Raw genomic sequence first — 12,249 nt, 5'->3', positions numbered from 1 at the left:
ATGTTTAGCTCATGCTTTTAGCGCTCAATCACATTTTGCATTGTATTACAATTATAATTCTGCTTCAAGCTGCAGCAGTTGCCAATACCAGTGGGTAGGTTTAAATGGGTACTCTTTATTGCCCCACTTTCCCTTCCATGTGTAAATATGAAAAGTGTTCATTTCATGCCTCAGGATTTATTCTTAATTGGAAAGTCAGTAGCTGACAGGGATGATAAACCAACCTGCAGCAACTGGAGTAGTGATGAGTGGCTTTTGATATGCAGCAGAAATCTTGCTTGAATGAGCCTGACATATCATAAGAAGAAATTACATTTTAATTCCTCTTCTACATTATCTATTTTATAAAGTATAAACATGTGAGGAGAAATTTTCTTCTCATTTCAATGAGCTGCATCCAGAGCAGTTCCATGGGAGTTCAACAGTGAAAAACAGGCATAAAGGAAAAGCAGAATCTCTCTCCTTATATTTGGTAAAAAATTCATCATCATCTTAGAAATCTGGTGCAATTTTTGAGGTTTGCTTTGTATGTGCAAAATATCTAAATCTCTAAAATCAATGCTAAAATGATTTCTGCTTTTTCTCTTTCAGCTGGTTGCAGGAGAGCTCTGGGCAGCTGGTGGAGAGAGCCTATGAAACTGCCTGTAAGGTGTGGAGTGGCAAAGAAATGCTCAACTTTCTGTACAAAATGGGAATAACTGGGATTACTTTTCCCATTTTACAGGTAATGTTGTGTGCTGTATAAATGAACACCACCATGCATAATAGTGATGGTGTTAAACATCTTAAAATGCACATAAGTTAAATGGAAACAGGTCTTTTAATTTACTGCAATACTGAAAAGTTGTCTGAAAATGATTCCTGATGAAAACCAGGAGTAATCCACTTGAGCTACTGGAATTTCTGGAGAATCAATGTTTTGAAGAATACAATTGCTCACATACAGTTATTTGAATTGAACCATTGAGCCAGTGATATTTTTGCCTGTTCTATCCAACTGCATTTTTATTGTGTTGAAATGTTTTTACCCTATTTTCAAGTTTATCCCTCCTTTCTGTGTAAGCCAGCTATGTTAAAAACATTGTTAAAAATTGAAAGTATTGTTCCCTTTCCCTTGGCCCTTCTTTGCCCTTTTGCCTCTGACTTTTTAGGGATTTTAAATGAACTTTTAAAGCAGCGAGCTGACAGTCTTATATCTCTGTTAACTTTGGTTTTGAGAAAACACTGAGAATGTTGTTAATATAGAATTTGCCTCTTGCAGAAACATCTTGTTGCTGTCATGGAAAAAGAAGAAAAAGTATCTATGCATGGGAGAGAGGAACTTATTGAGGTGCCAGTTGTGAGCCCTGCAGCACAGATCGTGCTCAAAGGCCTCTTCATGGTCCTTTCCTATCTTTTCAAAGAGAACAGCAGGTCAGGTCTAACATTTATCAGCTGAATGCTCACAATTTGATTGCTTAATTGTAGTTTTTACTGATATTTCTCTCTCTGTATAGGTTTGCAGATGATTACAGGGTTGCTCTACAACAAACTTACACCTGGATGACTGAAGACCAACGTGATGATGCAGATACAAGTTCCTTCTTCACGAGGCCCAAGCACAAAAAGAGTTCAAGGCAGAAAACCCTTGTCCACATGCTGAATTTTTGGTGCTTGAACCCTGCTGTGGTGAGCTGAGTGTGAAGTAAAGATAAAATAATCTGAGTGATAACAAACACACATCAGATCTGGAAGGGATTGTGTTGATTTTCTAAATTCCTGCTTTTATTTCTCCCACCCAGGCTTTTTCTGACTTAAATGAAGTTAGAACAATTGTTCTGACATCAGGCACACTCTCTCCCATGGATTCCTTTTCCTCAGAGCTTGGTGTGAAGTTTTCCATTCAGCTGGAGGCGAATCACATTATCCGGAATTCCCAGGTAAAGTGGGCATGGCTGTTCCCTCTCCTGAGCTCTAATGCTGCCCATGGTACGAAAACCAAATAAAAGTGATGGCAAACTTTCTGTCAGTTAAAAGAAAGGTCCAGACTGTTGCTTGGCTGAATGCAATGGAAAAGGACATTTTCAAATGAATCAAGAGGCAATTTTTAGACACATTTGCCTAGAAAAGTTCCTCGTGCTGTATTGCTAACAGCAATCTCATATCAATTACTGCACTGCAAGTACTGAAATGAATTTAAGCAATATCTCAATATTTCTTTCACACTTATAATTTCATTATTGAACCTGCTGTGATTTATCCAGCCTGGTTTAGATTAACTTTCTCCCTGTGGGACACCCCAGGTTTGGGTCGGCACGGTGGGAGCGGGCCCCAACGGGCGGAAGTTGTGTGCAACGTTCCAGCACACAGAGACCTTCGAGTTCCAGGATGAGGTGGGAGCCCTGCTGCTGTCAGTCTGTCAGACACTTGGCCAAGGAATCTTGTGCTTTTTGCCATCCTACAAGGTAAGGAAATCTGAATTGTTCTTCTTTCCCTCAAACCACACACCTTTGAAAATGCACTGTTAATACCCAGCTAAGAAACCAGCACCGTAAAACTTTCTCCTAATTTCACAGAAGTAACATACCATAAAAACAATTTCAGTAGTTCCAGAGATCAGCAAATACCAAGCACTTCACAAAAAGTGTATTCAAATATAGGCCAAATAACAAAATACTTTTAAATTCCATAATTCGCTGTGAAATTACTTCTTAAGTCACTTCCCAGTAATGGAAGGTAATGTTACTCCTTCTCCAATATATGTGTGATCTTCTGCTTTATGCATCAACATGCAGAAATGTTTATCAAATAAATGCATTGTAATAACACAGTGGGTTATATTCTTATTTCTTGGCATTTGTGTTTGTTTTCATGAGCAAACAGGTTTGGTTTTTCTCAACAGATGCACTTATTAACACAGACAATAATTTCAATTAGCATTACCATAAAACCAGCCAGATCCATAATTTTTCCTTATGTTGTTTCCCTGAAGGTTTATAAATTGCTTATTGAGAAAAAAAATTAAAATCACATAATGAAATGATACTTTCTGTATAACTCAGCAGCAAGAATGTCTTTGCATGTTCTTTCTGTGCTATCAGAATGCAGAATTCATCCAGTTAATTTTTCCTTCCCTTGTTTCTTGTTCCATTTCACTCCACTGGAGATTGGAGTGTATTTTTCTTTAGTCAGGGGAATTGCTCACTGACATTGGCTGAAAGGAATCAAATTTCTCCATTTCAAACTATGTAATATCTAATTTCACTGACAACAGTTATCTAATTATGGTTAATCTGGATCTCCCCTTAGTTCTGCTTTCTTCTCTATTTGTTGTTACTGTTGTTTATGGTCAGGAACAGGAATATAAACCTGCAAGATAATTCTGTAACTCATACTCATTTTTCTTGTAGTGCTTGCAAGAGTGTGACTTTTCAAATTTTAAATGATTATTTGTGATTTTTAAAAATCGTCTTAACAGACAAAACACAAAGACCTGTCAAAAAAATCCTAGCAAATGATTGAAAACACCAACATGATGGACATAGAATTTCAGACCTTTCCGCCCTAAGGTTCCTAAGCAGAGAATATTTTACAAAATGAAACAAAAAACTACTTATTATTTTTTTACAAACCTTTCATCTTTTATTATTTAACTGGCAGGCTATAAAAGGAGGGTTGTTTCTTGCCTGCATATCTTTAGGAATTGGAACCACAGTGCAATTCCTGACAGTAGCCATTAGGTGACCACATCAGACCAGGTAATGTAAGCCCCTGAAAAAAGCAGATTGCTGACCATAAATTTATTTAACCTCACAAAACCCTGCACTCCCATGCAAAGGAAATGATCTGACAAGAAATCTCCAATTCATTTAAGAATTTAACTGGACCATCTTTCAGTTTCCAGCGTTATGTTTCTAAGTGTGTCATGTTGGAGAGTTGATCTTCCCTATCTAGACCTGACAAATATATATGGAAGTTTTTATGAGAATATCAATGTGAATTGCAAGTACAGAAAGACTTTGTAATGACATTTAATAAAGGAGGAAAACAATTGCTGGCCAGCTCTGGAACCTTCCTCCCCCTGCCCTTCTGCCTCACTGAAAGGTCACCCCACACACGCTGAGTGTTCTGTTCTTTGTAGGAACACTCCCTGAGCCCAGCAAAGTATTGATAAATAGAAATTGCAGACAATTGAAGGATGATATTTTAAAATCACATTGCCAATATTTTTCTATGGATGCCCTTTTTCTTTCTTCTACTTTTATTCAGGATTGGGTTGTCTTTAAGTCTGAGATTAATATGTTGAAAATACAGAATAATGTAAGCACATTAATACAGGAAAACAAAGTATTCTTTCATCATCATAAAGAATATTTGCATTTCAAAAGTGATTTTCACAGGAAATTACTGCCTCTCTTTAAAAAGCTGCAGCCTTCAAAGAAATTTTTCAAGGCTGTCAAGATCTGATTTATACACATGGTCATGGACCTCACTATTATGATTTAAGCAGATTTTTTGATGGCTCAATCTGTTTTATGAATTGAAGCTTCAACTTTGGAATAAGTGTCAAATAAAGGTGTTTTTTTTGTCCTGTCTGCAAGGCTGAAGGCAATGCTTTGAATTTCAAGTACTTTCTATCCAGGTAATTTGATGGAGTTGGAATTTAGTTTGGTATGTACAGTGGATTTCAACTGGGAATTACTGCCTGCAATGTGAATGGGGGAAAAAGCAATTAGTAGAGAAATTTCCCTTTATCTTAATAAAATATTTGAGTAAATATATTTTTAATTGATGATTGGCTGTTTAAAAATATATGTATAGGAAATAGATGGAGTTAATGCAGTGGAGGAAAATGTCTGGATGGGCAAACAGCCCATCAGCTGTACATCCCCATGTTTGATAGGTGTCTGTTGTGAACAGCTGTGATAGTTCATGTGGGGTAATTCACAAACAACATGGAATTTTTTAATGTCATTGTTGGAGTTGTGGCACATTTTAAAGAATCAGCTTGATCTTAACATTCACCAAATTCCAAAGCTCCATCATTTTTAATGCTCCTAAAGCTGGTGATACTACGCAGCAAAAATGCATTTATATGAAAATCAGTAGCAACTCCAGCAAAAAACACTCTATAAAAGAGAATATCAGAAGGTGAAAAGATTGCCCAGAAATCTAAGATGCTTTTAAACAAGATTAAGATAAGGCCCATTAGGGCTCATGTTGCCAACCTGTCTGCATTAAGATATATCTTGCCTGGTGCCTGCATCTTGGATGATTCATTCAATATGTGTCATATCAAAGTCAGGCTATCCAGCAAGGAGAAAAATGCTAATGCTTATAAATTTTAGTGATAATCCATCATGATGAATTAACTGACCTTTCTTAGTAGCATTTTTTTTTTTTTTTAACAAAAGAAGCTTTGGATAATGATGTTAATGTTGGTTTGGTTTGTTGTGTTCTCTGAGGCATTGTTGGTTAATTTGGATCTGCTAATTAAGGAGTCATCACTTGGAAGCAGAATTTTTACAGTTGTAGTTGAAAAGGGTTTGAATGAGTGTTTTCAACAGGAGAACTTAGGAACTGATAAGAATTCTCTGCTTGAAAACCTGAGCTCATTGCAGGGAGATTGGACTGGATCCCATTTAAAGGTTCCTTTCAACCCAAACTATTCCATGATCATGGAATAGTGGCACAGTTAGTATAAATTAGCATATAAATGATTTATGCTGCATTGCACTGGATGTTTTCCTTGAGAATTTTGGGATAAGGTTATAGTGATGACACACAGCAGCTTTTGTCAGTTACAAAAATAAATGCTGAATTTCACAGTTGAGCTTTTATTTGCCTCATAACTTGAGGAGCTGCTAGTTCAGAGCTGAAGCTGTGTCAGTCTCATCCCATTTTCCTGCTCTCTGGGCTGATGGTGTTTTCTGGAGTGGGAACAGCCAGGATTGGGTGACAGCAAATCCCTTTGGGCTGGAGCTCCTCTCCTTGTTGCTTGGCTCCCTCTCCCTGTGTCAGGTATCCACCAAACCTGCAGAGGAGTCTCAGGCAGGTGTTGTTTGCCCTTGTGCTGACAAACCACTCCTGGCACCCTCCCACAGCTCCAGACAGGCAGGAATTAACAATAGTAATTAACTCTGAGCAGCATGGAGCTGGTTTCAACAGACTGAGAGTGTTCAGGTTCAGGGGAATGATTTGGAATCAACAGGAGGGACCTTGGTTTAACCCCTGGCTGTGTCCACATGGATTTAAACCCTGGCATAATGTAAATGTGGCACCTTCAGATATGGCAGGCTGAGGGAGAGATAGCATTTCATGATTCATTCTCAATGTCTGGCTCTTCTTCATTTCAGACAGAACCTTTTCTTACTGAGATGCATGAGATTGGTAGAAATTCTTGTTTTCAACAAGTGTCTCAGTAACAGACCATGAATAGAAGTCTGAAAAGACAATATTTTAATTTCTAAAACTTTCCTGAAACATGGGTTTGTAAATAACTTATAAGAAACCCATTTTTTCTGCCATCAATAAAACAAAACAATGCTGCTTTCAGACAACTTTTACTTATTTAATAAATTACTTCAATAAATTTCCAAAGGATGGTAGTCTGTTTAGCCCAGCCTATTAAAAGCATTAAGATTTGAACACTGGCTGTTAAAATGAGTAAATGGCAATATCACAAAGTTAAACAAATGCCAAAAAACATTTTCCAGAGTACTGGGATTGTAACAATACCATTAATGAGGGCAAAGAGGTTTTAATGCAATTTGCACATTCTAAAGTTTCAAAAAGAGGTTTTGAGTTAGTGCATTATTAATGCTCTGAACATCTGGAACTATGTAAGAGCCACAGACATTGAGCAAGTGCAGGGTTTCCCCACTAGGTCTGATGCTGGCTGATTTCCTCCCCAGCCAAAAGCTTGTTTTTAGAAGTTTGAGACAGTAAAATGACAATATCCAGATAAGAGTGAAACATTCCACAGCCTCTTTTTGCTTGTATTATGTACAGAGGAATAATTGGAAACCATTAGGTTCATGCAGTTAAAAGGTGAATTTGAAATTAAATAGGAAAATAGTTCTTTGCACCACAGATGGGACTCTGAGGAATTATCTACTGAGTTCCATAAAAATGCTGAACTTTTTCTGTTGGGTGTATTTCTGTATTATATGCAGGGATAAATGCTTCATCAGGAGTAGTAATCTCCTTGATGTTCCTGTTGACAGCTGTAGGGGGGCTTTGAAGAAGAGATTTACTCCTGTGTGTAAATATTTGCAGAGTGCAGGGATCTGTTCGTGTCATTTATGACAGAAATTTCTTCTTTTAAGTTACATCAGCATTAACTTTCTGGATAATTTTAGTGTTAGAGAACATAATTGACACAGTTACAGCCTGAAAATGCTGCAGGAAATGAGAATGTTTCAATGTTTCATCCAATTTTAGATGTTTTGACTGCAGCTAATGCCCAGCATCTCTGGCATGGAAAGGAGGATGCCTTTGGCATTTCAGGAGTAAGTTTCAAAATAATTGTAAATTAATAATGATGCTCACTTTCTGGCCAGCATTTGCTTTCTGCTCCCAAGGGAGAGGTTTTCTCTTTCTCCAGAAGCCTCATTTGTTTGAGCCAAACTGCTGCAATGGCCCTGTGACAGAGAGAGAGACCCCAAAGCTGGAGAGGGCTTTAGGGACAGGATCCTGGCACCCTTTTGACTCAAATTTCTGCCTAAAAGGAGAACAGGGTGAGGGAGGAGTAATTAAACAGCCCCTGAGGGGCACCTGGGGCTTGTCCTGGCACTCTGGGCTGAGCAGTGCCCTGGAAGTGCCAGGAGCTGTTTTGGTGCTGCCCTGAGAGGGCTCTGGCACCACAGCGACCCTTTGGGGTTTTATTTCTCTTTGGAAGGAAAGACTCCTTGCCAGGTTTCAAGCTGCTCCTTTGTCCTTCCTCTGATGGAAATCTTGAGGAAGTGATTTCTGTCTGATGGCCATGATTTGGGGAAAATGAGCTCTAAAAAAGCTGAATTCTAATGGCTCCCAAATTATTAATTTCAACATTTGCACCTAATAAACGTAGATAGAATTTCATTTTACTTGTACAGATTATTTCTTCATTGCTTGATATTTGCTCTTCCCCTGCACTGTTTTCTTTTTGAACTTAGCTTCTTTATGTTTTATGGGGGTTTTTGTTCCCATTAATCATATACAGTATCTACTTTCAGTTGAATTCTTTATTTTCCATTTTCAATATCAGTCATACAAACTGTCTAGCTATGAGGCTCCCACAGTCATCCAGAAATACAATTATCTGAGGTGCCTTCTGAGAGCTCCAAGAGCTCTGTAAATCCTAATGTGATTCCTGAAGTCTACAGTTTGCTTTTCCCATTGACTTGGGCATAGAAATGTCTGTAAAAGTCCCTTTGTGAAAGGGAAGATTTTAACCATTCCCTCCCAACACTTTGCTTTGGGCACTTTGAGAAATTGCTTCAAATAGAAAAAAAAAAATAAAAAACAGAAGCAGAAGAAATTATTAACTCCATACAAAAATAATTGTAATGAGAATTTTTGTATAACAAGGTATATAAGATTTATCTTTACTGTCATCAGTTCAATCCAGCTGTGCCAAATTAAATTTGCAGATGGAGCTGGCAATTCACACCCTGGCAGGATCATTTCTTGTGGAATTACAGAGGCTGCAGCAAACTCACAGCCAGAATAGTGCTGGGTTCTGCAAAGGAATAACTGAAGTGTTGGCTAGTTGAAGTTCTCCTAAACTTTAATGATTTATTAGAAGGTTTTCATATAGAATATTTTGACCTTGAGTTGTCCAAGTTTTGTTATTTTTGATGGTTGTTTTTTCCCCCACTGTTCGGTTACCAACAGCAGGCCAAGATAAAATTTTATCTTTGGAGATGGTAACTGACAATCTGGATAATTGCAAAATGTGTTTTCCTTCTTAAATAGTATGAGAGGATCATAGATGTACACACCAGTTATTGGGTGATTTTCCTTTTTTCTGGGGAATTAGAGTCAAACCAAATGTTAGAGATGTTTTGAGACCTTAGAGAAGATGATCTGGGAGCCCGTGGCTGAATAAGCAGGTTCTTCCCCCCTTCCCTGTGACTGTTCTTGTGCTGCTCTGTGGATCTCCTGAGCAAAGGAAAAGTTTTTATCCTTTTTATTCATTTTTTTTCCTAGTTAGTTTCCAGGTGGCTTTGTGAACTGTGGTGCCTCATCAGGAGGTCAGAGAAGTGTCAGAGACAGCTCAAGGGAAGAGATGATGTTGCACATTCCAAGATTATCCTTTTTTGTTTTCAGTCTCAGGGATGAAACATTTTCTTGTTTCTGGGTTTTTTGGTTTTTTTTTTAATATGCTTGCCAGGGTTGACTGTAATTGGAAAATCTATAAAGATCCTCCTCTGGAAATCCTGATTTTTTTCACTGTGGCTGACATTCTGAAGCTGTTGGTGTGAGTTTGCAGCATCCTTAACTGCCTCTGTGTGACTGTGAATTAACCAAGTAACTGGAGAGGCACTCAGGTGAATATTCTGGGTGACTGGAAATGTGGGTGAGGTGATATGAAAGGAATGCCCTGCTGTGGCTCCTGTGCTGTGCACAGCCCCAGCAGCAGCGGGGCTGGAGCTGTTTGCTGTCCCCGAGACCCTTTCCCACTCTTCCTCCTTGTGCTGGAACGTTCTCCTCAGCCCAGGGGACATTCCCACGTGTGCCTTGGCTCCCACATGCTCTCTTTGAATTGCAGCCTGCAGAGAATGAGCAAACACACTGCTCATGACTTGCTGAGCTGCTGTGGTGACCAGCAAAGGCTGTGCAATAATTCAGGTGCCCTGTGGCACTTGCTTTTTACACAGAGCAGCTCCTTGCTGCTGGTGCTGCTCGTCACATAAAGCCCAATCCGGAGCGACAGTCGTGGCAGATTATTGGATATTATGTCTAAAAAAATTACCTGCCATGCTGGCAGATGAGTGTTTGGCCTGTGAATTTCACACCCTGAGAGTTGGGCAGTTTAATATTTTATTACACTGTTAATTTAAATACCCTGAGCAGACAGCATCAGGAAAATAAACGAAAAATCTATTCTTGTTTCTCACTTCGGAGCTCGGACTTGTCAAAGCGCTGCAAGCTGAATTGTTGTAGCTCGTTAACACATGCTCCAATTTCCCTTGTAATTAACACTTGCTGCTTGCATATTTTTCCTCCTATTTAAGTAGGAACTGCATTGAAAATGAGTTTCCACAGTCAAGAAGTTTGCACTCTGTGAACGATGAAGTCCTAATAGTAAATAACAGAGTGAAGGTGTCTTTTTTCTTCGGGAGCTTGTAATAAAAGGGAAGGAAAACAGTTGTGAACAGGGAACAATATCCATAAACAACATCATTCTTAAGAAGCTTTATCCTGCACAGGTTATTTTAACATTAATGCTCTGAAGCCTTTACAACCTGAAGAGTTCATGGTCCCTTTGCCATCTCTGTGAAGCATGATGTGACTTCTTCATGTGTGAAAAACACCAGATATGAGAGAAAAGAACTGGATTTATTTAGGGAGCATGTTCTGCATCAGCAGTGTAACAGCTCATACAAGAATCTGAATATTAAATGTATTGAAAGGAATACTTGGGCTATTTTATATTCAGAGGAATTTGACATCATGGTGGGGGTTTGGGAGCCACAACTTGTGTCTTAGAAAATTAGAAAAATTATGCCTCAGTTCTGCCTTCTGATAGGGTAAGCAAGCTCCTGTGTGAGAACATTTAATTAGTGAGTGATGCATTCATTGCACTTTGATTCATTTTACAACACAGTAATGGACTCATTTTTAGCAAAAATATTTCAAACCAAATAATTTGCAATGTGCTACAGTAAAAACTTCATTTTTAGCTTTTACTTCCAATTTTTGATCATTAGGTGAGAAATTATTTTCCTAAGAATCAGAACAGTGTTATTTCTTTCTTTCTAATTTTTTTTTTTTTCGGGGGACAGAAGGGAAGGAAGGAGAAGAGATCGAGTTGGGTACTTGGAAGAAATAGTTAGTTAGTTAGAATGTGGTGGGGGGACATGAAGCATTTCCTGCTGGGACACTGGAGCAGAGGCAGCTCAGAGCTGTCCCCCTGCCAGGCTGGGCAGGTCCCAGTGCCAGGAGCTGCCTGGGCCAGCTCCTGGGGGAGCCTGGTGGCCCTGTTGGCCCCGTGCCCGGGGTGAGGCTGCTCCTCCCTTGGCTCACTTCTCCCAGGAGTTCTGTGCTTCATTGCTCATGTGCCACTAAGACAACCTTGGATTTTTTTCCCCCCTTTATTCTGAAAAAACAAAGAGGTCAGAGATGACTGAGCTTGCCTTCTGGCTGGGGGGAGAGCAGCAGTGGAGATGCTGACTTCATCCATGACCAGTTCATCATTTTCCTTTTTATTCCAGACCAGGATTTAAACCATCCTTTTAAAAATCACTTTTTTTCCTGGAGAGCTCTCTTTGCATGAAGGGTTTTCCCTCGCTGGGATGGGAAGGTGTAATGATAGCCTAGGGTGGATGTACAAGCAGTTCCTGGAACACAGGACTTGTTGTCTTGGTTAATTTTAAAACCACAAAAGAAACCCTGTTTTGAACCAGGTTGTTCCTAACCAGCTGCCACAGAGCTCAAAGACTGAACAAAGACTCTCCAGCTTGTTTGGGGTCAAACATGTTGGGTTTTTGGGGAGAAATTCTCTATAAAAAAGCTTCTTTAGCTGCAGAAGCAACATATTAACGATGTTATTTTAAAGTCTTTGGCGTGCAAAACATTTCATTTTTCATGACTGCTGTCGCCGTGCACGTTTTCCATTATTTAAGGGGGTTATTGAAAAATTGATGGTATGTTGGGAGCAGAGAGACATCCTGTGGCTGCAGTGTTGATTTATGGCACATGGAGCACACTTCAGTGCTTCAGCTTCCTGCTGCTGAGCGCCACTTTGTCATTGTCCCCAAAGAAAAGTCCTGCCAGTGAAATCCCCCGTGCTGCCCCCAAGCTGACTGATGCATACTTTGCCTTTGAAAATGATGATGAATTATTCACCTTTTATTGTGCTGGAGTGTGCACATGGTGATCAGAATCTTGTTCATAATACAGAGTTTTTCACTGTGGTCAGGGTTTAGTTGAATTGTGGAGTGGAGTTGCACAGTAGCTTTATCTATTTAATTTTTTTCTTTTTTATTTTTATTTCTCCTGCATGTCTGTGTGGATGAGAACAGATTTTACCCCACATTTCCCACCATATGTGGGGATCTCAAC

The 12,249-nt window shown here is 39.2% G+C and overlaps 1 protein-coding gene across 9 annotated transcripts in view; it reads left to right on the top strand.

The window, feature by feature from the left end:
- BRIP1 (BRCA1 interacting DNA helicase 1) overlaps positions 1–12,249 on the top strand; it is a 93,039-nt gene that overhangs the window by 12,106 nt on the left and 68,684 nt on the right. For all 9 annotated transcript variants that reach the window (XM_085557240.1, XM_085557238.1, XM_085557243.1 and 6 more), the window contains exons 10-14: positions 592–724; positions 1,262–1,413; positions 1,497–1,668; positions 1,782–1,919; positions 2,283–2,444. In XM_085557240.1, the coding sequence (XP_085413366.1) occupies positions 592–724; positions 1,262–1,413; positions 1,497–1,668; positions 1,782–1,919; positions 2,283–2,444 (757 nt within the window). The remainder of the gene's footprint in view (positions 1–591; positions 725–1,261; positions 1,414–1,496; positions 1,669–1,781; positions 1,920–2,282; positions 2,445–12,249) is intronic.

Source organism: Lonchura striata, chromosome 19 (genome assembly GCF_050655825.1).
Source record: "Lonchura striata isolate lonStrDom1 chromosome 19, ASM5065582v1, whole genome shotgun sequence".
Classification (NCBI taxonomy): domain Eukaryota; kingdom Metazoa; phylum Chordata; class Aves; order Passeriformes; family Estrildidae; genus Lonchura; species Lonchura striata.
Note: the sequence above shows the minus strand (reverse complement) of the source record. Positions and strands in the feature narration are given on the sequence as shown.